The following is a 27747-nucleotide window of genomic DNA, read 5'->3' on the forward strand; positions in this document are numbered from 1 at the left end:
GTAATGTAAGGGCAAGTTCCTAATGCATTTGGGATTAATATTCTTCCAATAATTCTTCCAATTCCTTCTCTTCGCACAATTTCGGCCTCCCCCTGATTTTTTTATCTTCCGCGTCAAACTTACAATTTTTAATTTTCTGAAACCACTCCCGATAACTTCTCTCACTTAAATCAGTCTCCTCATATGCTTAACCAAGCACTCGATGCTCCTCAGCAGCAGATTTCTTCATATTAAAGAAGTGAATTAAAAGTTCCCTCAAATGACGCTTATTTGGCACAAATCTTGAAATGTTTGCATGAAAACAATTACGTAATGATTATACTGAATCACAAATACTTTAAGGTTATGTTGTTACCTGATGCACAAACTTACAATAAGACGTTTAACAGCAGTCAATTTCTACATAACGTTCTAGTAATGCCATCATATAAAGAACGGCGGGAACTTATTTGTACACTCAATATCAAGATTTTTATATTAACTCAACTAATTCATTAAAGAATACAAGCTGCTTAACTACTCGAGTCGTTTAAATTATAATAATAACTGGATTTCAACCTCTAATTTCTGGTTTGAAATAATATATGCTAAGAAATAATACTTTAAAAAAAGTCATTGTACATATTAAAGGATTGTCTGCAATTTTATAAAATAACTTGAGTGTTTTTGCAGTAAAATTGTATATCAAAGATTGTGCATAATGAGATTTATATATGAGAATAAATGCATACATATAATGTGCATAAATCAAAAATGTAGTGATACATAAATTTAAGCCACAGGGGATCCTACTGAATAATAACAAGGTCGATGGAACCGTATCTGTATATCATCGAAAACTTTGACAAAATATTTTAAATAATTCGTACGTTAAAAAATATTATTCAAGGTTCATTAATTTAATGATTTTTCTTGTAGCAACGGATTTACAATTTTTAAACTTAATTTTTTTTTCGTGATGATGAATTTTGAAAAGGATTTTTAAAGTGTGAGTTTTTTCATAAGTTTCTTCGATACGGTCAGTTACTAGGTTTTGGAAAACATTTAATTTTTCTTCCTCGCATGTGTTGCGTTGTAAAATAATTTCGAATAAAAAAAAGGGAAAATATCTTTCTTCATTTAAAATTTTCGTCACTTTCGTGTCTTAACACGATTATTTTTTTTCTCGTTTTTCCTCACAAAATAGTTCTCCTAAACTCTAAATATATATTTCTCTTCAACTTTATAGTCCCAATAGTAAGTATGTAAGCCTACTAGTCAGTATTTAATTTACTGTAAAGCTATAGTTAAAAAATATTGAAGATTGCAAGACCATGACAAGCCGTATTTATAGACAATAATAATCCACAAAAAAGAAAATTGGCCAATATATAAATGAATATGAAAAAGATGAAAAACCACATGAGCATTACATTTTACATTACAAAACACTTTTACATTATCTTCTTACATTTTACAAAACAATACTCGCATAGCAATTCTATGAAAATTTAAATAAAATAATGAACAACTGAAAGTTTCAGATGAGTTTCATTATTTTGCGCCCGCGTAGTATCTATTTTAATCCTCCCTATTATTATACAGGACTTATTATCAATTCAAATTGAATTAGAAATGCGTTGAGTTAAGTCACAATTAGAATTGAATTAGTCGTTCGGAGATAATATTAGTTATTTATCATTAATAGTAATATCTTTACTTGATTTAATCAGTCATTTATGTTTTGTGTTTTTTCTTTTCAGATGTAATTTTACATTATTTTTTTAAGATATATTAAGAATCGTTTTAGGGAAATTTTCAGTTATTTTTTTTTACATTTTCGCTAAATGATTTCTTACATTACATTTATTTTACATTGTATTACTTTAGGATACATTAAGCATTATTTTAGGAAAATTTTCAGTTATTTTTTTAACCATTTCATGTTGATGATTTCTTACACTACATTTATTTCACATTATATTATTTAAGAACATTTTAAGTATTATTGTATGGAAATTTTGAGTTATTTACTTAACATTTTCTCTGGATGATTTCTTACATAACATTTATTTTACATTACATTCTTTAAACATTTTTTTACGAAAATTTCAGCTATGCTTTTAACATTATCTCTAGATAATTTCTAGAATCTAAAAAGAATTATTTAACGTTGTCGTGAGTGAAAAAAAGTCATAGATGACTTCTATTCATGTCCTGTTATTCATATTTGCTAATAATATGCAAAACAACTTTGTATTTAAACGAGTTAATATTGTTTATATTTAGCAAATAGCAAATTTATAAGAAAAAAAACATAATTAATAATAAATTCATTAATTGAAGCTAACTTTAAAATGCAAATTTTCGTACATTAAAATGTCATTTCTTGTAACATTACGTTAAACTAATAAAATAATATTTCTTTTAACAGATTTATTTAGAATCAAACTGACTTTAAAAGGATTTTAAATTACTCCAATAAAATATTAAGATTTAAAGTAGATAAAAGGAATTATTTTTTTCATCAAATGATTTTCAGATTTTAGGAAAATGGTGCTCTTCGACTTGAAGTGGAACTTATTTTAAATTATATTTTGGATTATATATTTGAAATAAAATTTACTTTAGTAATAAACTCGTTTTTGTAATAATTTTAAAATTGATTAGCAAACATGACTGTGGGCATTTGGTATATGTGTGGAAATTCATCTTAAAGTGACTTAGAGCTTTTTTATTTTAGTTTAATTTTGCTTATTAAACAATTTAAATGCTAATTAACTTAAGGTCACATATAAAAAAGTCCTTTTTACGCAATTTAATCCCCCGAATGCTTTGAAACTAACATTATAACCACTTAATCCCAATATACTGAAATTGTTCTGAAATATTAGTTATATTAAATAAATGTTACCAGTGTTAATGATAAAATAGTTTAATTAAACGTATGATTTACTACTATTCACTGCTAGAATGGTAACATAAATGGTTAGATTTTTGGTAATGGAAAAATAACCGACAGCAGTCTGTCCATTCATTTAACCGTAAAGTGTACGGTAAAGAACATTTTTTACCTTTATGATTTTGAAACCGTTTACAAATAGTCTGATTAAAAAAACACAAATACAAAATTATGCGACTTTTTAACCATTTACAACTAACATGGCTTCAAAACCCGTCAAAAACTGAATTGTACATTGGAGATAGTTTTGCAGCTTTATGGTGCTGCCAACAATGCGTGAATGAGAGTATCGTATTCTAATAGCACCAGGGTCATAAATTGGGGAGTGCAGCACACTAGAAGCTTCTCATGTGCTAAAGGGAATGCAAGAAATATTGTGGTGTTAACGCTGGGATTCGGGCCTCCGTAAGCCGTGTTTAAATTTAGATCTCCAAATTAGCCATTTAGAAATTAAGGAATAAAAGTTTGAAAAAGGGGAGTGCTTCATCTATTTAGTTGCAGAATTTAAGAATAACAATGACCTTACTGCAGAAATATATAAACGAATCACAAATGCTAATAGAAGTTATCACAGCCTGAAAAAATATATGAAATCCAACTTTCTAAAGTTAAGAACTAAATTACTCTCTTATAAGACTTATATAAGACCTGTATCTTGATTTTTGCTTCTGAGACATGGGAATTGGCTTCGAAAGACGAGGAAGTGCAACGGATCAAGGAGAAGAAAAACTAACTCAGAGCTGCATAAAAACTTTAAGGGAGCGTTATCCTGTCTGGTATATAAAAGTGCAAAGGCTAAAATGGGCTGGACCTTTAATCAGACCAAAACTGCAGAAAAATATTTTTATCGAATCCTATTGGAACATTACGAAGTGGAAGACCACGTCTTAGGTGGATCAACAGTGTTAAGAAGAACATCAAAACTTTGAAAATCAAAAATTGAGAAGGCCAGGGCCCACCCAAGGTTGTCGCTCCAGTGAAGAAGAAGAAATGCAGGAAATTATTGAATTATGCTCTCAATCCGTGCGGTGAACATTTTATAAAGCAATAAAAAAGAAATTTATTTTAACAACGTATTTTTATATGTAGATTTTGCACAAAAAACTATTTTGTCTTGGTAAAGTTTTGCAGTTAATACACTAAACTTTGAAAAGTGTGGGCATTAAAAATATCAAACAGAAAACTTATAAGGAATTTTAAATCATTTTATTTGTATTTGATTTTTTTTTTCTTATCTAATGCATCCATCCTTTCTAAATCAGTCTCACTCGCTTTGAATAGATGTTACCAAGCTTTGACAGTTGTTGCTTATTTCTTCATCCTTATACCATACACTGTTAAAAGTTTCTCGGAAAAATGGTTAAATAACAATTTATTTAATTGTACACTGTGAGAAAGTGTCAAATTTATGACCGACAGTATGGGATTCAAGTCCCAGTATACAATATTTCATCCATTCCCTTCAAAACATGAAAAGTTCCCATTGCCCTGCACTCCCCAATGCGCATTACCTACAAAAACATGCTAGTTATTAACGGTTAAAAAACCGTAAGGGTAAAAAAATGTAACCGTAAACTTTACGGTTTAGTTGGATGGACAGACTGCTGTCAGTTATGTTACCATAATTTTAGAATGTAAATTCTAATAGTGTATTAGAATCAATGAATAGATTAGAGTACGTTTATTCAAAATTTGCTATCCAATTTTAATGAGTTCTTTCCCATCCGTAGAATTAACATCTGGAGAGTTTCCTGGCCACTCTAAATCAAACACTTTATTTTAGGTAAAAAAACTTTTTCATTTTTTGGAATATGTAATGAACCACATCTTGTTTAAAATTAAATCGATGTTCTAGGCTCATATCTTTTGTCCTTTTTTCTGCGCTGCAGGTGCCTGTTCATAATTTTTTTAACATGAATGAGTGGTTCTGCGCAATTATACACGAAGCTCCCCAAAAGTTTTTTTTTACCAAATAATAGAAATATTTAACTCAATTTTTGTAGGAAACATCTTGTTTTACTATAACACCATTTCTTCTCTCATTGATTTCTGCTATAGTTGGCGTCTCATCATCAACTATATGAGTGAGCTTAGGAAAAACTCCCCCAAAATACCAATTTTTCTTTTCCAGTGCGTTAAAAAATGCACAATTTTACACTCGATTTAGTTAATACGATCTGTTCTGTAGCTCATAATTATTAACCCTTCCTTCTCGCTCTCGTGAAAATGATGGGGTGAGTTTTCGCCAGCCATTTCTCGCTCCCGTGATATTGACAGGCTGGAGTGTTCAGTAGTAACGCGCCAATAAGAATAAAACTAATTCATTTCTTTTGCCCGGAAAACATTTTATTTCTCATTTTACACACCAGATAGCAGTACCAGGATATTTTTTAAGGTAATTGTAGATAGTTAGTTTATTTTAAACTAGATTTCAGCACTAATCAAATACGTAATACAAATACAAAAATAGGCTCTTTTATGACCGTCTTCTTGAAAATTAACCGATCGTTAAGGGGTTAAGAGACATAAAATACTATTTTCTTCAACTCCATTTATAATTGAAGTTTTTAATTTTGCATTAACCTAGCATTTGAATAAAAATCAAAGAGATGGGGTGTAATACAGCAAAGTTTACTCATGCTAAAAATATCATTTTATTAACAAAATAATAAAATAATTTCAAACTGTTAAATAGCAATACTTTTATTCCCCAAATAGTAAACTGTGCGAATTGTATAACAGTTTGTTTCAGTAAACGAATAGACGTACCAAAGAATTAGAAAACGTAACAAAGTTATTTATTCAAAATTGCTTTTCAAACAAACGATAAATTCAAATTCTACAATCGAAGGCGAAATTCGATAAAAGATTATTTGTCCTAAGCAGAGCCCAGGAAATAAACAGAAACGTAAGAATGTTTCACCTTAAATAAGGGAATACTATATTTAATCAAAAACACTGAAACGTACATGTTAAATTTAATTAGTGTTAATAAGTAGCAGAAAATACTATAAAGTCAAAATGTAATTTAACTTTGCTCGATGTAAATAAACATGGAATTCAATTATGCACCTACTTTATATACTCTAAGTATGATATAATTCTAAAAGGGTTATTTTATCTGTGCTGAATAGCAACTAAGCATACATCTTTTTCAGTAAGTAAGTAGTAATTGTGTCGAATAAAATTAAAACTATTTAAATTGCCCATAAACAGAAGCATTTAATTTATATTATCAGTTTTAATTTTGATATTCACAATGATGTCAAAAATTAGACGTGTCTTGGGTTTATAAATATACTAAGTTATACTGAAGCCTATTGCATTAATTAGTCATTGAATGTAGGTTAAGCATGAAAAGCTTTCACACTGCTAATAATTGCGGATTAAATTACGGCTCTTTTATTTAAGAAAACTTAAAGTTGTATTTACTGTGAAGTCACTGAATCCTGTGAAATAATTAACCGTTTTATCTGCCTATGTGATAATGGAACAGAAATTTAGAATTTGAAATTAATGAGTAATTAAAGTCCGAATAACATTTTTACTTACATTTCAAATTTACCTTAGTATTTTTGTAGTGCAGTATTTTTTGCTCATAATTTTATTCTGTTCGCATAATATTTTTGTATAAATTTTATAAATTTGATATAATTTGTAAATTTTCCCCAAGCTTGAAATATAATTTGACAAAATTCCAAGTTTTATAAAACGTCTGCAATCGCTATAAACTTTTAAATAAAGAGCATCAAATTCAAAATTTTATTATAAAATTTTACAGAAAAAAACATCAGTTCAGAGCTAAATGTTCCCTTTTTTAAACATAGGTGCCTAAAGATAATTATTTTTAGATTCCGTGTGATGCATTGAGTTATGATGAATGCATTTCATTCATTTGCTTTTATGACAATTAAGTTGTTATTATGATTCAGTTGTTATTATGACAGATAAAATAATAATGTTGAAATAGAAAAGAACGGGGGGGGGGATGANGGGGGGGGGTATGAATGTGTCTAGGTTAAACGTTTGCTGAATTTGGAGGTGGTTTATAACAGAGCGATAATGGCTATTCTCGCTCTGCTATGAGCCTAATTTTTATAAAACGTCTGCAATCGTTATAAATTTTTAAATAAAGGGCATTTCAGGGCAAATTCAGAATTTTGTTATAAAATTTTATAGAAAAAACATCTGTTAAAAGCTAAATGTTCTCTTTTTTTAACATTGGTGCTTAAAGATAATTATTTTTAGATTCCGTGTGATTCATTCAGTTATGTTGAGTGCATTTCATTCAGTTGTTATTATGACATTTAAGATGTTATTATGACAGATAAAATAATAATGTTGAAATAGAAAAGAATGGGGGGGGGTATGAATGTGTCTAGGTTCAACGTTTGCTAAATTTGGAGGTGGCTCATAACAGAGTAAAAATGGCGAAGATTATCGCTGTATTTAGAAAGTCATGCAAGGTATGTATTCATTCAATATTAGTATTTTTCTCGTTTGTTGAAATTGTAAATATTAAAAAAGAAATTCTTTCCAATAATGTCATGGTTTTCAGGGGGTGTTAGACTTTCTCCTGCATTATTTGACAATGATTGAGTTGAAATTGAATATCAAAGGAGAATTTTTTATGTGTCTCCTACAATGATATAGAACGGGTTCTTGCCATTGATAGTTTTTGCTTCCTAATTCTTGTAAATTACATTATTTCCATGACACGTTAGTTACTGAATGAGTTAAAATAGAATGAAAATTTTTTATCAGTCAATTGCACTTATTTACACATTTTGCTTGCACTTAGCACAACAATACACAACGATAAAAGAGAACTTTTATTATTTTCAATATGATTAAGAATTGGAAGATTTAAAGATTAGTCAGTCAGAGCTTGATGAACCAATAGATTTATGTAATTGATAAGAGAAATATTGATGAAAATATTTGTTACTCTGTGCCATTGGAGTAATGCATATCGTTTTTTAAAATAATATTTGGGGAAATGAAGTGTAAAATCAAATGTCAAGAAAAAATTGCGGATAAATCTAAAAAAATGAAACGCCTATTATAAAGTCAAACAAGAAAGTGATATGTGATGAGCCAAAAGAATTGGAAAATTGAAAGTAATTTCCCAAAGATGTCCTGTATTTGTGCTCTTATTGATATATTTTTTAAGGTACTCTAAGAGAATATGCATTAATATCTTGTCAATATATAATAATTTTAAGTTTAACCAAAAGTATGAACCGTTAATATATTTCCATGCACTTCCATGTGGATGCCATTTTGTACCGATAGACGGAGCGTACTGAAATGTATCTAAATAATAGTAGCCATAGCAAAAAAAAAAGAAAGAAAAAAAAAACACTTTTGCTAAACGTTAATGTTCCTAATGTTCCATAAACAGAACATAGTTAATGTTCCAAAAACGGAACACTGTTAAAGACGCAACTATTTTTTCCCCATTTATAATTTTTATTTTTTTAATTTTTTATTTTATTGTCCTTAGATAGTTGTGAACTTCACAAATTCATTCATTTAGTGTCAGTACTATATGCCGTAATTCATTCTGGAATTTTTAACAGTTCTTGACTATATTATGTAATTTGTTTTAAATTAAAAATGGCTCCGTGTGATATGTTTTACCAGATTCAATTTATTATTAGATTCAATTATGTTTTTTTTATTCATTGAATTATTTGCTTACAATTATATTGAGAAATATTCACGTTTGATGCAAATTAAAAAGAGTATTGAAAATAATAAAAGCGAAAGAAAAATATTTATAGTCATCAATCGTCGTAATTATTTGCTGCCTTGCTTGGGCTCCCGTGTGGTATATCGCTCTTAACTTGTATAACAAATAGTAAACCAGATGAAAATCTTATAGCAATTCATAACAAATTTAAAATTTAATTGTATGAACATTATATTTGTAAATATACCTGTATAAAATTTGAAAACTGATTTAAATCAGGTTGAAGAACAAATATTATTGTTCAACAATAATATCGAACGACATGTTGAATACATAAGAAATAGAAAACCAGATGGAAATTTATGTAAGAAATACAACTCCAGGTGAAATATAATGAAACAATTGAAAACAACACAATATCTTATTAGAGCTTAACACTTATAACACTGTAATTTAACACTTATATTTTGAATTGTAAGCTGGGTTATGAAAAAGCTGGAAAAATCATTGTATACCTTTAGGCGAAATGTCAGTGATAGTAAAGAAAACTCCTTGACGAACAACAATCTCGTGAGCGATTATAGCGAATGAATAAACATCACCTTTTTGTGTACCCTCCAGGGGTGGATTATGCATTCTTAGAAGTTCAGGAGCAGTCCATAACTTTCCTATAAATGATTTTAAAAAATAAATTCTCATAATAATTAAAAGATTTTCTTTGGTCTGAAATTGAACTTTATTTAAATATAATAACACAATTAAAACATCAATGCATTCATCTTAATCTTTCTACTCTGCATTTTCTTTCCTTCTTTTCGTTTTCATTTGTGTAAAACCATTTACATAAACTATAAAAAAAACACATTCCGTGAATTGTTTCAGCCAATTAAAGCTTCGTTTCTAGCGCATAGTTTTAAAATTAATTTGCACTAGAGATTTCATTACGATAATAAACGATTTTAATCTTTGGGAACTTATGAGTATAATTATTTCCCTGCCTAAGAGTACACGATTTTCAGCTACAACCAACTTCTTGCCAACGTATTTATGCGAAAGGAAAGTGTGGTATAAAATAAAATAAAATAATATTTTAAAAATGCGTAAATTTCTGTAATTTTCCAGAACATGTTTTTGGAATTACATTTAGAAATTTATGTGTTGTCTTTTTTCATGTTTAATTCAAATGTTTTACAATTTTTTTTATGATCACTGTTCCGTTAACGGTCATATCTCAATGAGCACATCTTTGGTTTTTGTCTGCCAGCATGTAGGGTAAAGCTAGTGTGTCATGCATTAGGAGAAGTTATACCTGGAACTAAATACATAGTATGAGCACTCTCTTTGTAGAGTGAGCAGAGAAATATTAAAGTTCGCAACAATTTCTGAGATGCTATGTTGACATGTCTTGTGTCAACTACCTCCCCACTCCCAAAGCCTGCTGATTTCAGTCATGCGGGTATAATTACTTTAACGAACATATTGCATGAATTACTACCCTGGCACAGCAATATTTATTTTATGCATATGCAATGCTACCAGCTAACTCCCCACACTCGAAGTCAGCAAGTTTCAGACACGTGGGCATACCGAACATTTTGCATGAATTACTACCCTGACACCGCAATATTTATTTTATGCGTATGCTATGCTACCATGCTATGCTATCAGCAACCTCCCCATCAAATTCTTCTAATTTCAGATAAACGGGCATATTTACTTTAATGAACATCATTAATTACTACTCTGAAACCGCAATATTTATTTTATGCGTATGCAATGCTACTACCTAACTCCCCACACTCGAAGTCAGCAAGTTTCAGACGCGTGGGCATAACGAACATTTTGCATGAATTACTACCCTGACACCGCAATATTTATTTTATGCGTATGCTATGCTATCAGCAACCTCCCCATCAAATTCTTCTAATTTCAGATAAACGGGCATATTTACTTTAATGAACATCATGAATTACTACTCTGAAACCGCAATATTTATTTTATGCGTATGCAATGCTACTACCTAACTCCCCACACTCGAAGTCAGCAAGTTTCAGACGCGTGGGCATAACGAACATTTTGCATGAATTACTACCCTGACACCGCAATATTTATTTTATGCGATACTACCATGCGATGCTACCAGCAACCTCCCCATCAAATTCTTCTAATTCCAGACACACAGACATATTTACCTTAATGAACATCATGAATTACTACCCTGTCACCGCAATATTTATTTTTAACGTACGCAATGTCATTATGCCCCAACGGCATATTAGCATGTTGTTAACTCATTACTTTTTGCCTGAATAACTGTCTTTTATATTAAAAGTTTAGAAAATAAGCTTTTGCAATGTTAAAAGCCTATAATTTAACGCGAGTCAAAAGAGCGAAAAAATAAATAAATGCATAAAAAAATGGATATTCCTTATTTTATTTGTAAACTTACGTCTCCAGTGTGCATACGAATCCTCATTTTCATTCTCATCATATATTCTTAGACCATGTAGACCAAAGTCTGTGATTTTTAATACAAATCTGCTATCGACTACACAGTTTGTTGATTTTAAATTGCCATGTGATCGAATCTCACTGCTGTGTAAATAGGCCATTCCCTGAGAAAAGAAATTTAAGCAGTTAGGTATATGTTTTTATAATGAATTTATTGTAAAAATAAATGAATCCAGAACTTACTTTCACTACATCATGCATGAGGCTAAAACGAAACATCCAGTCAAGTTTTATTTCCTCATTTTCCAATATGTCCTACATAGGAAAACATTTTGAAACAAAAGCGATATTTCGGGAAATTGTTAATAAATATAAATTATTAAAATGATACAAAACTTTATACTTGAAAGACTTATGTCAATATAGTGCTTGGCACTGTGTTTTGCTTCTAAATAGGCATCTCACAACATTCTAGATTAATTTCAAAATGACAGTGCTTGACATAATTTAGCACAGATATAAGGCATAATTTAGCATTTTCACAAAGTATTAGACTCAAGGAAACCATGATCTGTTTTTTAAGTACCTTTTTAAATCAAGCTTTCTAGATCGATTAGAAAATGTGATTTATCATTACATTCTATCATGCGTTTCAATTCATCAAAGCTGCAAATATGAAATAAAATTTTAAATTGTATGAATTAAAAAGTTATTAACTTCCTTTTTCATTGTAGTTGGCATCGCTCATTTGCTAATAAATGAAACTCGTTGAAGGAAGAAAAAAAAACATAATTTGGGTAATAAAACTAAAAGATACCTCTATTAAACCATTCATTTGGTAACTCCCCGTTCATATGATTTACCAGAAATTCTGGTTTTCATATTATAACTCTTAAAATACCGCATATTTAGTTAAAAAATGCAAAGGTTAAAAAAACAATAAAGTAAATGTAACCGAATAAATGGTTTTTGTGCTACGATCTAAAGTATCATGATAGAACTGCCAAATTTTACTGCATTTACTGAATTTTATAACTTATTATAAAACTATTTTCATTGCTAATTTTTTCAAATTAACAAGTCTTTTTCTTCGTCCAATCGAGCCAGAAACAAGATAAATTTTACCTTATTCTGATAGTTTTGACCATATTTTTTTCTTCGTGCGCTTAGATATATTTTTATTTTGATAATTTATTTATTCTGTTTAATTTAGTGGAGAGGAATACTTTTAGCTGATTTATGAAGAAATGCCCATGGAAAAATTGATCATAAGAGTTAAGGATTAGGGAAAAACTGGAAAATATGAAAAAAAATATCGGGAATTAAGAAACGATTAAAACAACGAATATTTTTTTCCAAAAAATGAAACAAGGTTTTTACTTCTTAAGATTTATTTAAAATAGATACAATTAAAAGGTATTATGGCAATTTTGGGAGAAAGAATAAACTATTATATGTTAAGGTTCACGTAGCTTTCCTATAACTTTTTTTGTATCTATTATGTTTCTTCTTTCTATAAAAATTTATTTCGCTAAACTATTCCCTTATATCTCACACATATACAAATCACTTTGAATCATTTTGTTAAAGTAATCGTTAAAATTATTATTTTGATGCATTTTAAGTTAATGAAGAGCATAAAGTATTTTTTTTTCCTTTAAACATCACTGTCCATTTATGTCTTTGGGAATCTGTAAAAGAATTTTCAAGATATTAGATTTGCATTTTTGATGCAAAGGATATTTAAGTATTTATCATATTTTTCTACTGTTTTGAATATTTTATTTCAAACACTCTTCCAGTTAAAATAATATAATTCAAGTTTCTAAAACTTTTGAAACTATTTTCATCCAAAGGCTATATGTCCAAGAAAAGCTTTTTGCAGTAAAGGATCAAAAATAAATGTTATTAGAAAATAACAAAACATCAAACATCATCCACTCAAATTAAGCATTTATTCACTGAATTATTAAAAATAGCTTAACATATTCCTATTACGATACTGAAGTTTTCAGTGTACATAGCGTATAATATGCCTCACTGTATTTTATAGTTCCCCAATGACGCACCTGCGGAATTAAATTTATTTGATATGGAAATATGATACTTCGCTCCTTGCACAATAAATTTGCATTATTCTGTAGTTTATTAAAATTTCAACAAAGTTAGTGAAATAACTTTATTAAAATTTTAATATCGTGAAACTATAATGTAGCAATATTAAACTGCATGCGTCGTTCACATTTAGCTGGAATAAATATTAAAGTAGCATAATTCTTTGGGAGATTATTCTCTGCGTTAGACAATGATATTTCAGTCAACATCCAGAATTCATCACAAATAATACATCTTTCAAGAACCTTTTTTGTAGTTCATATAGTAACTATGAATTTAATCTGATAAAATATTTACCTTCATCGGGTAACATTATCAAATATAGAAATTTTTATACTTATATAAATTCAAATAAGTTCGCGCATTACATATTTGCATTAAAAAAAGAACAATAAAAAGGAGTTTTAAGTTAGAAAAAAGTCAAAAATAACAAATTAATATTAATAATAGAAATGACTGTGTACACTGTAAAAATAGCTGAATCAAATTACGGTAAAAAAGAACTAGAACTCAGAACGGCGGAACTATTTACCATAAAATCTATTTTTATAGGAACATGTTACAGAACAAAAATATGATATATCGTAATTTTCACTGTAATAACTACTGTTTTCACAGTAATAATTACTGTAAAATCTTCGAATTACTCTACTAATTAGATGATTAATACTGTTAAAATTACGGTACAATATTTTACAATAAAGATCAATTTTACGGAAAAATGGACCTTACGAATGATATACCCAACGTGCCGGTACTTTATACCTTAATCATCAGAATTTTTTACAGTGCACAAACAAAATGAATTAAGTTTTAGTATTAAAATATTGTAATTCGTCGAGAGATTATTCCTTGCATTAGGCAGTAATATTTTAATTAATATTCAATATTCATTACAAATAATACGATTTGTGCAGCTTTTATACACTGTAAAAAGTCTGGATTAAATTTCGGTAAAAAGTACCGCCACTTTGGGGGCACCATTTTTTCCTTAAAATATTATACCGTAATTTTTACAGTTATATTTATTTAATTGGAGTTATTCAGTGATTTTGCGGTAATTATTACTGTAAAAATTACGGTACATCAGAGTTTTGTTTCTTAACATGTTCTCGTAAAAATAGATTTTACAGTAAAAAGTACTGGGAACTTTTTGCCGATACTTTTTACCGTGATTTGGTTCATTATTTTTGACAGTGTACTTCATGTAATGGTGGTAATATAAGAGTTTGGACACTGTTTATCCTTACTTGAAGGCTTCCTTTCTGGCAGTATTCCGTAATTAGACAGCAATGAGGAGGGTCCACACAGCAACCCACAAATCGCACGATATGTTCATGCTGTAAATCTTTCATCTAATGAGATTGAAATAGTATGAATGATATTAAAACGTAATATGTGATGATATGTTATTCAATAAAATTGAAATGATATTAAAAAAAAGCAATAAAAACTTAAATTAAGAGGTATTTATAAGAAACATTACAAAAGATTTTAAAAGTCTGTTCTCTGAAAATATGGCGTTTTTGATTTCGTTAAAGTATACTTCGTACAACTTCATTAATTATTAAATATAGATGGGACGCTATTTTTCCACCTGTGGTTTGTGCACTGATAATTTTTCAAAATACAAAGGAAAAAAAACATTAAAGGGCATTTTTTACATAAATGAAGATAACATTAAATGTTTGCGTGGTTCCAAGATGAGAGGTCAAATCTGGGGAACTATGCGTGAATATAATATTCCTAGAAAAAAAAAAGTCGTCATAAAGGGTTGACTTATCTGAGAAATAAAAATAAATCACAATCCAAGAAAAAAAAATTATTCTAAATTAAAATATTTTGTATCCATTTAAATTTAATCAGAGAAAAATAAATAAAATGTGGCATTTCATAAACTTCTTTTTGACACGCGTTTCATTAATAATTTATTTTATTACGAAGTAATTAGATATTTTCTGTGTTACAAAGGAACAATATTCTATGTTCTTTCTAATACCTCTTTTCCTTCGGTAACAGCGTCGAATTTATGAATTAAAATCAAATCTATGAAATCTTCAGCTAAGTAAAATTTATTTTGAAGGAATTGAAGTATTTTAAGTTAATTTGAAAGATAATTTGTTTTATTTCCATCTTTTAAACAGAACCACCTACACCACCTACAGCTTAAATTTTTTTTTCTAAATATATGCTAGCATTTCACTAAAAACCTGTCTTGATCTTTTCAAATATATTTTTTTTTCGAAATAATATTACAGGGAAAATTTATCTAAAAACAAATATTTAAACAGTAATGCGGGATATAGTGGAATGTGTGGGATATAGGAACAATAATGTGGGGACAGAAAAAATATAGTATTTTAAATGCGCAATTATATAATTTAGAACTCATTCTTGAATTTTTGAAATTTCTAAACATTAGTTTGGGATTTCATTTTAAATCAGTACTTTCTTCTATTTACGAAGTCTAATAATTAAAGTGCTTTAATAAATGATAATAGATATAATCATTGCTTTCTTACATAAAATCCTTAAAATATGAGAAATATTAATTGTGAAAATAAAATTTTAATCATGATATAATTTAAATTCAATGTTGTACAGTAGTTGATAATCAGTTAATATTTCAATAATAATAATAATTATATACGGAGTGTAACAGAGTTTGGAAATGAACAAATATCTCGAGAAATATACATTGGATGAAAAAAGTAAAACTAGACGCATTCAATATTTTTTAAAGTAATCCAATAATATCGAATTTTCTCCAATTCCTGGGAGTGAGACCACTTAAATTTTGAATATGAAAACCCATTTTTCATTGCAGATTTTATTTGAGTTATAGGTATATGCATTTTGCTTCGCAGTTGCCGATGTAACCGAGAAAATAAAAATAGAGTACAGGCTGATTAAAATGGTGGTATCTGATATCAGTTTAAAAAAGTAAATAAAAAAAATATAAAAAGTTTCGGTAATTTTTTCTAAATAAAAATTTTATTTTTTTTAAACGTTTCAATTTTATGTTCTTAATCTTATAGGTCTTGAGATTCGCCATTTTAAACTTCCATTTAATTTCTCTCGGATACAGCGCTATCTGTGAAGCAAAATGCATAAACCTACAACATAAATAGGGTTATCTTTTTCCTGGAGAATCTGTATCTACAATAAGAAATGAGGGTTCATATTTTAAATTTTTAAGTTGCACATCACAAAAGGTGTCTTAGAGGCTAGGTATGATAGATCGAGTTTAGTATCATTGAATAAAATAAAAAAAAATTCAATGCGTTTCCAAGCATTTTTTTATATACTCCGTATATAATGCAGACATTTGCAAAAATGTATGGAATGTCATTTTTTTTAAATAACAGATATAAATAATACAGTATCCTACAAAATTTAAAAAACATTGAAGATCATGTTTTTAAAATTCTATTACAATCAATTATTAAACGACGTTTTTCTCTATAACATCATCTAGAAAAACAAATGTCATTCAATGGGAGAAACTTTTGCAATCTCCCTTTATACTAGATTTCATTAATTTATTCAAACATAAATTTATTTTATTCTGTCGTACTTACAAAAATTAGCAGAAATATTTTTAAACAATTTCTTTAAACATTATTGCTTAAACAAATTTTCAAACAAAAGCTAGAAACAAAACTTTTTCTGCGTGATTCAAAAATTCCCTAGTCATTTCGCCTAACTATCAACAAAACATTTTGCCAAACTATTCTGTTTACTGAAAACGTAATAACACTTTCTGCGTAATAGCTCATAAAATGTGAAAAGAAGTAAGTAAAACATACATAAAAAGGAGAAAATTTTCAAATCTGGACGTGAGTGAATATGTTTAAATCTTCATTATCAATCGATCGATGTTCTATATATAGGGTATCATGCTATTATCTCAAATCGTTCCACTGCTCATTGAAGCAAAAAATGATATAGAAATGCAACACAGAGAAAGAAGAAATCCCAAAGAGGACTACAGCAATGCAACTTGATACTCAGAAGTTAAATTGATGCCTCTTTTTTGCTCACAATAACGTTTTATCTATTTTACTTTATTTCATTTTTTTCATTAGNTATATATATACAAGCTATAATAATAACAATATATATATACAAACTTAAGTCTATCATAATTTAAAAATTGAATGAAGTTTTCTGCTTATAAATATTCCTATATAATTTCTATGCTTTAGAATATTTAATACGACTAATTTTCAAAATTGAAACTCCATGTTTAATGATCTTAAATTATACATTTGTAAAACATATCCTTTTTTTAAAAATTTTTTTTAAAAATTTTGGGATTATTCAAGCTACTAGCTTTCGAGAATATTTAAGTTATACAGTATAGAGACGAATTACGTTTGGTTTTTATAATCCTAGCCGCTTTCTTTAAAAAAAAATTTAATTAATCGCGTTATCTCCTTTAATTAAAATAGAATTTTCCTACTTAATCTCCTAAAATTATTGTTCGAAAATAGTGAAGGGTGAAGAGAGCGTCTAATGGAATGTTAAATAACGTAAAAAAGAATTATCTGAATATCCTCTGTTAACTTAAAAAGTAATTACAAAAATTATTATACAAGTTTTCTTGAATGCCTAAAAATGATTTTTTAGTTGATGAAATGATACAGTCAAATTAATATTTTCTTAAGATGAAGTTTAATATTAATGTATATTAATGTATCTAAATTTAGTTTGCAAGTTTTCTTTGAAAAAAATTATTATTTATCTAAATTCGACCACTCTCTGCATCACAGTAAATTGGTCGGTGATGGAAATCGCCCATTCATCAGGGTAATACCATCATTGTCATCAGAATGTTATGGAATTTATGCGATTTTTAGCTAGGGATTTTAATTTTACTCAGTGTTCTTTTCTTGTTGTGGAAATGTCACTTCCGTGAGGGTCGGGAAAATCGAATCGATGATTAATATTCAGCGTCATTAAAAATTTTTTTAATGATATCATTATGTGTAAAAACTGATTTACCAATTATGAACGATATATATGTATTAAGTGTTATTAATATGTACTAAATAATTATGAATAAAACTTTTTTAACGTTTTATTTAGATAAACAAGTTTTGTGAAAATGTGCATACTTTCTTTTTTATCCGATTCACCTGACAAGTTTCCGAGCTGTGGCAAAATGCATAAGATAAAAAAAGAAGAAGAAAAAGAAGGAAATTAGCATGAAAAGTAATAAACTTTTGACAACCTCCCTTTGACAAAATATTTGAACCATTTTTTTTTTTCTAGATTGCGGCTGCTCTATTGCTAATTTAAAGGTTAAGGAAAAACAAAGTTTAAGTTTTTTTTTCAGAGAAAGTACTTTTTTTTTGTTTTTATAGAATAAATATCGTTTTCCCAAATTAATTTGAAACTTAAATACTTTCGTCTCGCCAATAAGTACATGCTATAGAACATGAAAATCCGATCAAAAGTTATTAACATTTTCTTTTTTTTTTATTTTGAGCTCTGAACTTCTTTTTTTAATCATTATAATTTTTGACAAAAACACTATGAAATTAACTAAATTTTTATTTTTACTGCATTAAAATACTGTGAAACAACTGGTTTAATGAAAGACTGATTGAGTACATCAATTATTCTTCATTCGAGTCATATATCAACTTATTGCATATTCAGTTATATCAAATCCTATTCGCATTGCCAATCTGCAAATATGCTAGTTATTTTAAAGGAAAGAAACAATACGATTTCAAAATTTGAAAAATAAAATAATTGAAAGAATTCGGCAAATATGTCTGTTCCTATTGCTGTTAAATGAGGCGAAAATAACTTTTCAGAAATTTGAGAACATTTAAAGTTATTATAATATTCTTCATTAATATACATTAATGGATAAGATAGGATTATGATAGTATAAATCTGAATTTTTAAGAAAAAATATCATCGCATGTAATATTTTCTTCATTTGTAGGTAGTTAGCAGTATGCATTTTTAATTTAAAACTATTGACTTACAACTGATTTAAAGCGGGAAAACAAAGTTAGAACTAATGAATGCATGATTCATTGATAAGTATTAACGAATATGAAAGGGTCTATATCTAAATTTTTTAATACTATCATGACATGTTACACAATATTCGACAATATTTATAAATACAATATAAATACAATAAATACAATATAAATACATTATTTTCAACATTGTTAGACAATTTTCTCATAGTTATATTTTTCTTTTAAAAAAGACAAATATGAAATTTAAAATATAAGGTCAAAATATCCCGTTTCAACTAAATATTTGTGTAACAGACTGCTTCCATAAACAATACCATATATCATCTACATGGTATTGCTATTACAAAGATATATGGTATTGCAACACCTGTTACCGTAAACATTACCATATATCATCTATGATTGAAGATGAACTGTTGAATGTTTAAAGATGGATACATGAATAATTATTAAAACAAATATTAGTTTAGATATAAGACATCTTATCTAGCTAGTCAATATTTTACGGCTTCCCTAATGAAAAAAGTTTTGCCCTTGATTTGTCCATAGAGCTCCTCTGTGGTTCCGTGCAAACCCTGCAGAAGATATGGACTGAAACTATTCCTAAATATTTTAATAACAGGATATAAAGAGAGAATTTGATTAATTTCGATACCAAAGTTCATGACATTAGAGATTATGCTTGAGTATTGTATTTTTGTAGTTTAAAAAAGAAAAGAAAAAGCATAATAATTAGTTAAGAATCTTTATTGTGTTTTCAGATGACTTACATGATAAACGCTACTAAAATTTAAAGTTAAGTTTAAATTGCATAATAAGCAGGCATTAAATGAGCTTTTTCTATGTTCTAATGCTAATATTTTGTTATAAATATTGAAAATGTAAAAGATCGAATTTCAAAATATTAAAATCAATTACTTATCAAACAACTTATGTGATAAAAAAAAATTTCCTAAATTTAAAGTAGAACTAAAATTAGATAATGAGCATACATGGAAAATGGATTATTTTTAAATTAACTTTTTAAATTAGTAAATGTTTTACACTGCAAAAAAATTTAATAGACCAAAAATAAATATATAAAAAAGTTATACAATAAAATTATTTGCTACACAATTATTTAATTTAATTTATTAGCTCTATTCTTTTAATTTATATTTTCCTATAAAAGTAAAACTTTTAGACTTGGTTTGTTTAAAAAATTTAAGTTTTTTCTTTTTTTTTGTTATAAAGTGAATTATAACAAATAAGTTAGAGTTGAAAATAAAAATAAAAATTATAAAAAAATAAGTAAAAAACGTTGATAAACGATAATTTTAAAAAATTATTTTCAAGAGAAAATCATATTTTTGTTCATTTTCTTTTTCTCTTCTTTTTCATTCTTTTATCTCTCCCCATCCCCTTCAAAATATATAATAAGAATTAAAAGCATTCAAAATATATAACAAAAAACTTTCACAGTTTTAAATAATAGTTAATGGTGCTGCCATCTTTTGAAATAAGATGAAACCATTTTTCAAAGCTAACTACTGTCATGCTTTTAAAGGAAAAGAACTTTTATTATTGTAATATTTTAAAACAATTTAAAAATTCTATTTCATTTCAAATATCATTTTCCGAATTCTTTAAAAAATTATTAACATTTCTTGTAAATTACCTAAATATATAAATAATTGCATGCGAGCAACGAAATTAAAATAGAACACTTGTTTCTGCGCCATCTATATGCACTAATAAGAAATACTTGCTTTTGATATAAAAACAGCATAATTTCAATACCAAAAAGTTTTGACAAGCAAGTGTAATTTCAATAAAACAATTAGTTAATCCTGTAAATAGTTTTATCTGAGAACATTAAAAACAAAATTTAGTTCCCAGATCAATGCTAAATACTATTATTTATTTTTTTTTAATTTCTATCAATCGATCAATGTTTATTTTATTGAAGGAAAGAAAATTAGATTTTCAAAAACATGCGTAATATTGCAAACCTGAAAACAAGATCTGCATAATAATAAAATGGACAGAGTGTAAACAAAGTTTAAAAAGTAATTTAAAAATAAGTGTTTAAAAACTTGTACTTTCATATTGCCGAAAAACAATGCAGTTTCATATTGCCATCTATCGAAATTTATCTGAAACATTTTAAAATGAATATGTATTTATTTATAAATATCCGCTGTATATATATAAATATCTGCACTATGTAAAATGCGCTTTTAAAAGTAATGTATTTAGAATATTGATTTTAGCTCAAATATTTGTTACTTTTTCGCGATAAAACGAAGGCATTTTCTTTGTATATTTAACACAAAATTCAAAATCACAGTTTCCTTTACTTAATAGTAACATTAAAAATTCCAGAATAAGATTTTTCCTATAAGAATCGAATATTGTTAAGGTTTAATTATTTTTTCCTCTAATGAAAACTAATTAATAGTGATATGATTTTCAGTAAAGTAAAGTTCAGTATTTAAGTAATTGGCTAGAGAACTTTTGATCATGCCGAAGCTATAAAAAGAACAGTAGCCCTGATTTAAATTTTATATTCTGTTCTGTTTATAATTGTATATATAAATTTCTTTGAAAAAAAGCATGTTTTACTCTCCTTCACAGCTTTCTTATAATGCTTTGTGTCACTTTTCATGTGTACACTTTTCTTATGCTATCTTATATAATGGGATTAAAAGGATGATAAATAGCAAAACTACATTATTTGTACTTTGGGTGAGAAAGATAGCTTTTTCTCAAAGAATAAAAAAAAAATATTCGAAAAAAAAATAAGATAAACACAAATTTCAGAATAATTTAAGCTTATATTTCTGAAAAAAGAAAGAAATATAAAAATAATAAAATCAATGCTGAAAATAACGAATTAAAAATTTTACATGTTAAAGTCATTAAAAGTTTTATATTCTTTAATTAAAAATAGCAAATAAATGAATAAAAAAGGCATGAGATAAACAAAAAAATTAAAATAATTTATGCTTAATTTGAAAAAAAACAAAGAAATATAGAAATTGTAAAATCAATACCAATAATATTGAAAAATTTTTGCAACGCGTTAAGAATAAAAGTTTACTATTTAAAAAAAACAAATTCTGATACATTAACGTAGAGACATCTAAAGAAGGAATAAAAGAATACAAAATATTAAATTCTATAATAACAGAACTTTCCTTGTAAAAAACGCACAATGCAGCAGTATTTTCAAAGGAAGAATAATTGAATCAATAAGGAAAAAAGAAAACAATGGAAATAAAAATATGGCCACCGAAGCCGACGTCTTCAGGGGGTACCAGATCCGGAAGCCATAGAACAAAACCTTTTCTATTGAGAGAGCCAGACAAATGTCAAAATTTGCTCCCTCAATACCCCGAAGGTTTTGCAAAAGTCCAGAAAATACATCAAATTAGAAGAGATTTTTCAAACAAAATCTTAAGAAGATAATACAAAAATAAAAATGCAAAAGCTCACAGTAAACTGGTCAAACAGCTTTTAACTGTGAGTTTTTGTATTTTGATATTTGCCTGGCTCTCTCAATTGAAAAGATTTTGTTCTATGGCTTCCGGAGCTGGTACCCCCTGAAGACTTCGGCTTCGGTGGCCATAGTTTTATTTCCATTGTTTTCTTTTTTCTTTATTGCTTCAATCTAAAGAAGGACACATAAATCTTAAAGATTTTATAATTCATTATGTTATCATTTTTAATGCTTTTCCGATGGCTAAGAATAAAAGAAGATCAGGGGGGTAAAACGGCTTTCCTCCATGAAATCTCATTTTGAGAAAAAAAAAAAAAAGTCAAGATCCAAGTTTTTCAAAGCAAGCTTTCGATCGTGTAGTTGTTAAAAAAAATATGCATATACCCGAATCACACAAACATTTATTTACATTCCCTAAAAGTTTCAAAGCAAAATTTTCAAATTTTGATGTTGATAAAAAATGAAATTTAAAAATAGAGTTCAGCGATTTATTCCTCAAAATTCCTCTTTCTCTCTGTATTCCCGTCGTTTTCTTCACCATACTTTCCTATGTCCTTCTTGTCTACGCTTGCACAAGAACCGTTTATTCCCACCACGGTCCATCTTAACCTTGTATTAACTCCTCAGAGGAACCAATTTTTCATGTAATTGATTTGTGACAACTTAGTAATCCTCAAAATACACAAGATTTCGATCAAATCATCATTTATTTAAAAATTTGGAAACAATTCATTCTTCTTTGATATCTTTTGAAAATTCTGTCATCATGTCTTCATTTTCGAAACGACAACATCACAAGCACTATAAAAAGTATAATTTGCCCACAAAAAATTTAAATTTATTTCTTTAATCAAACTAAAAAATTTTAATATGAAAGCTTATTTTTATTTATAGATACATTAGTTAAAATTCTATGTAATTTCCATGTAGCAAGTCAGATCCATCTTATAAAGTTACAAATTTCTAATTGCTCAAAGGAAAACATCTTGAATGATTCCCAGGAAGAAATTATAAAATATTATTTAAATATTAAGATGTTATAAAAGATTATATAAAATATCACTTATGTTATAAAAAAATTCATGCAGCATATTTATTAGCTTATACTTTCCTCCTGCAAATGTTTTAAATTCTTCTGTTCAGTACATAATATTTTGCAAATTATTAAAATCACAATATTTCACAAGCTGAATATATATCAAACAATAAAACAAATAAATAAATAAATAAAATCTGATGAAATGCTACTAAAGAAATATATAAACTGAGTTAAAGTTTTATAAAATGCTTACTTTAAAAGCGACAAAAATAGATTTTTAACTGAATTTCAGATTTCCTTGGATTGATTTTTCTCAAGCTCTACTTTTGTTCGTAAATATAAAAAATAAATATCGAGTAAATGCCCAGTAGAAAAAACCAATATCTTAGAAAAACAGTTTGGAACAAATAATATTAAAATATTTATTTTCCCGAATGCACCAAGATGTATATTTATTTATTTCAAATTCAGAAAATGCTTCTTAAAGTGCATAAAAATTGATGCAAAACAAAATTTATTTTTGTCTATAAATATATTTAAATACTTACTTTTTTGAGCTCAAGTAATAATAATCTTGTTATATCTACTCTTGATTTATTGATGGTCTTAATAGCTACAACCATACCCTTAAAAATAAAATAAATGTAGGAATATTAAAATACTATATATTATACTGAGGAATAAATATTTTTTTTCGATTTCTGTTGTATAAGATCTTTGAACAGATCTTATATACTTTCGTATAGCTGACTTTAAATCTGCAATTCGCTTCTCTATTATTAAAAACATTAAAATTAATTAATAAAAACATTATATAAAACATTAAACATTATATAATTTAATTATTAAAAACATTATATAAAACATTAAACATTATATGATTTAATTATTAATAACATTACATAAAACATTAAACATTATGTAATTTAATTATTAAAAACATTATATAAGCATTTGCAGGTTATTTTTCATCAAAATTTTCTCTATCTTTTTAAAAAGCAAATAAGTGAAAACATAAAGTTTTCTAGTATAAGGGCCTTGAAATTTTGCTTCCTACTACATATGTGTATTGATTTTGTTGTATGTACAATTGGCACAGATATTATCAATGTGCAATATTAAACTTTATCTGAAATATCAAATGTAAACTGTCAAATGTATTTAAATTTGAATTAATGAAAATAGTGCTACAAATCCATTCCGTAAATTCTGCTACCATTCATGTATCATACATACTGTACGTGTTAGCACTAGACATAATGACTACAATTATAAAGTGAAAATAAGAAAAGTGCAGGAACAATAAAATAGAGTTAAAGCATTTATAATGTTTTTATTAAGCATCTATTATTATTTTAATTAGTTATTAGTTAACTATTAGTTTTAGTTAACTAAGTTAACTATGATTGCTGATTGCCTTTGCGGCTGAACGCATTTTCTTTAAAGTAATCGAGAAAAACTTGGGAATATTAAAATAAAATCGGAACATTTGTATTGTTTCCACCAAACCTCAACTAACTATTTTTGTTCATTCTGGACATTGGTTAGAATATATTATTGCGCAAATTAGCTTAGTGCTAATGTATAATTGCGTTTATATACATCTGTCCTACATTTTTTCATATGTAGTATTTTTTCATAGTAATAGTATCATATAATTTTGGGATATTAGTATAGTTGCATATCTTCTTAATTATTTTATATATTTTCATTGATACGATTATTAGAAATCACACACAGCATTACAAGAGAACCTTACCTTCAGTTTGCTGCTGCTCACCGACAAATAAAAAATTGCCTCACTAACATTGATCATGAAGGACATGAAAATGAAAGCCCTGCACTGTCAGGACAACGCATGGTTAACGAAAGGTGAGAACCAAGCTTTTATCATTTAACTGTTTCTAAGTTTATATCATTCCCATATATTCATATGTTACTTCTGATGAGGAACGTCGTGTTTTTTTGGAGGGGCTGGAATCATACTAATCTTTCTCCCATTTCAAGTATGAGACAAAATAAATGTTTTCAAGTATGCATAAATTATTATTAATAACTTTAAAGTTTGTTAAAGCAACTTTCATATAGCACATTTTCAATAAAAATTAAAATGAAGAAAAAAAGATAAACGAAATTAATGGAACCAATCAATAAATCGAAGAATGATTTCTCTAAAACGTCAAAACTAAGTTCAAATAACCAAAAGGAATAAATTTTATGTAACAAAACGACTGCAGAGTTATTTTCTGCTTTTAAAGCTAAAATTATATGAAGCATGAAAATATTTTTAAAAAATTCAAAATGCCTAATAGTAAATCATAATTCATTTCAAGCAGAACGATATATTTTTAAAAGTTGAATGAATATTTTTAACATGTATGTGCATACATTCCTGCTTTAAATTTCCTTAAAAACAGTCTTCATCGAGTTTCCCATAAAATATGTCACTCTTAACGGGCTCTGAGAATTAACTCATAATATTGAGAAGAATCTATTTCTGGGCAAAGTCAATATGTTTGCCTCTTTCTGAAGCTATTTCGAGGCTGGAAAAATATTTGATTTAAATTCGCACTTATTAAAATGGAAAACACAAATGACAACTAAGTGCAACGAATAGTAACTCTTATTTGGGGATATGTATAAAAAGTATTTAATTGCCAATCGAGAAGAGTTTCATACACATATTGATTTTGAGACTAGAAAGTCATCCATAAAATAAGTTTCTACATTTTCGATGCAATCTATATATATAAAAGTGAATGTGTGTCTGTCTGTTTGTCTGTCCTCTATAGACTCCTAAACCATCCGACAGAAAGCTATGAAACTTGGCATACAGATAGTTCAAAGCACGAGGAAGGTTTCTGTAAAAATCATTATTTCATAATGGTAATCAGCACAGTAAGCTACACGGTTACAGGACTTAGGGCCAAAAGCTTTCAAGCACTAGCAAAAGCACTTTCAGGCACAAGCATATTAAGTAACGGGAAGTAGGTTAATCACGTTTCGTCTTCATGAAAATATATATTTATTTAAAGTTATACACACAGATAGGCTTGTAGAAACACGGCTTTATAAGCATTGACAAAATTTCGCACAAACTTATTAATAATTAGTGTTGAAATAATACAAATGAAAAATATCCAATTTGGAATTTTTTGATTTATTAATATAATCGTAAAAATTGTGGACAAAATGTTTCCTTTTAATGTTACTAGAGGGCTCTGTTGTGAGTAGGGAGAAAAGAAACTTTGGAAAAAGCATTTTGATGATGTCACAGTTTAGTAACTTAAGTGGTTTTTGTTCGTGAGTTCAGATTTAAATGTTATATTAATTCTAATGTCAAATACGCCATAATTTTTTGCGCACTATGAAAAATTTTATTTTTTTAATTGGTTAAAAATTTATCGATATTAATCATAAAATTACACTGAATTTTTTTTTTAATTTTTTTTTTTATATAAAATAAATATTTTACCTCTTTTTATACTGTAAAACCAAAAATGTTTCTTTAAAATTTCTAGATATAAATGGAATGAATTTGAATATTATCAATATCACCAAGCTTTCCCAATACTAGTTAAATACTGGTCTCAGTTTTACCATGAATATTTACTAGCCTACAGTGAGTTGGATATGTCTTAAAGAAGAAAAAAACATTATTCCTTTTAAATCAATTTTTTCTAAGATCTCTACATTTTCTTAGACAAATAAATTTCAAAAAAAAATTCTATTCGAATAAGAATTATTCTAGTAAAAAATTCTAATTTTGAAGGCGACACTTTAAGTTTTAATTGCTTCTTTTCTATCTTTTCAGTTATGGTCTAAGAACTGCTTCCTTAGGAGACTATTTTTTTTCTCTTACATTTTACTTACATTATTAATTTTATTCAGTCATTTGTTAATTGGCGGGTGAAAATATTTTTCCATGGGGAACTTAAAAATCTTTTCAATCTGGTTTGAAAGGAAAAGTAGTAGAATCGCATTTAAAACCTTTTTTTTTTTAAATTTTTTATTTAG

At 27.4% G+C, this 27747-nt stretch overlaps 1 protein-coding gene across 1 annotated transcript in view; it reads right to left on the reverse strand.

The window, feature by feature from the left end:
- LOC107448013 (atrial natriuretic peptide receptor 1) overlaps positions 1 to 27747 on the reverse strand; it is a 250934-nt gene that overhangs the window by 43017 nt on the left and 180170 nt on the right. Inside the window, exons 10-14 of the mRNA XM_043057664.2 lie at positions 24279 to 24356; positions 14453 to 14557; positions 11331 to 11402; positions 11086 to 11251; positions 9152 to 9304 (exon numbers count right to left, since the gene is read on the reverse strand). Of these exons, the coding sequence (XP_042913598.1) occupies positions 9152 to 9304; positions 11086 to 11251; positions 11331 to 11402; positions 14453 to 14557; positions 24279 to 24356 (574 nt within the window). The remainder of the gene's footprint in view (positions 1 to 9151; positions 9305 to 11085; positions 11252 to 11330; positions 11403 to 14452; positions 14558 to 24278; positions 24357 to 27747) is intronic.

Source organism: Parasteatoda tepidariorum, chromosome 1 (assembly GCF_043381705.1).
Source record: "Parasteatoda tepidariorum isolate YZ-2023 chromosome 1, CAS_Ptep_4.0, whole genome shotgun sequence".
Taxonomy (NCBI): Eukaryota; Metazoa; Arthropoda; class Arachnida; order Araneae; family Theridiidae; genus Parasteatoda; species Parasteatoda tepidariorum.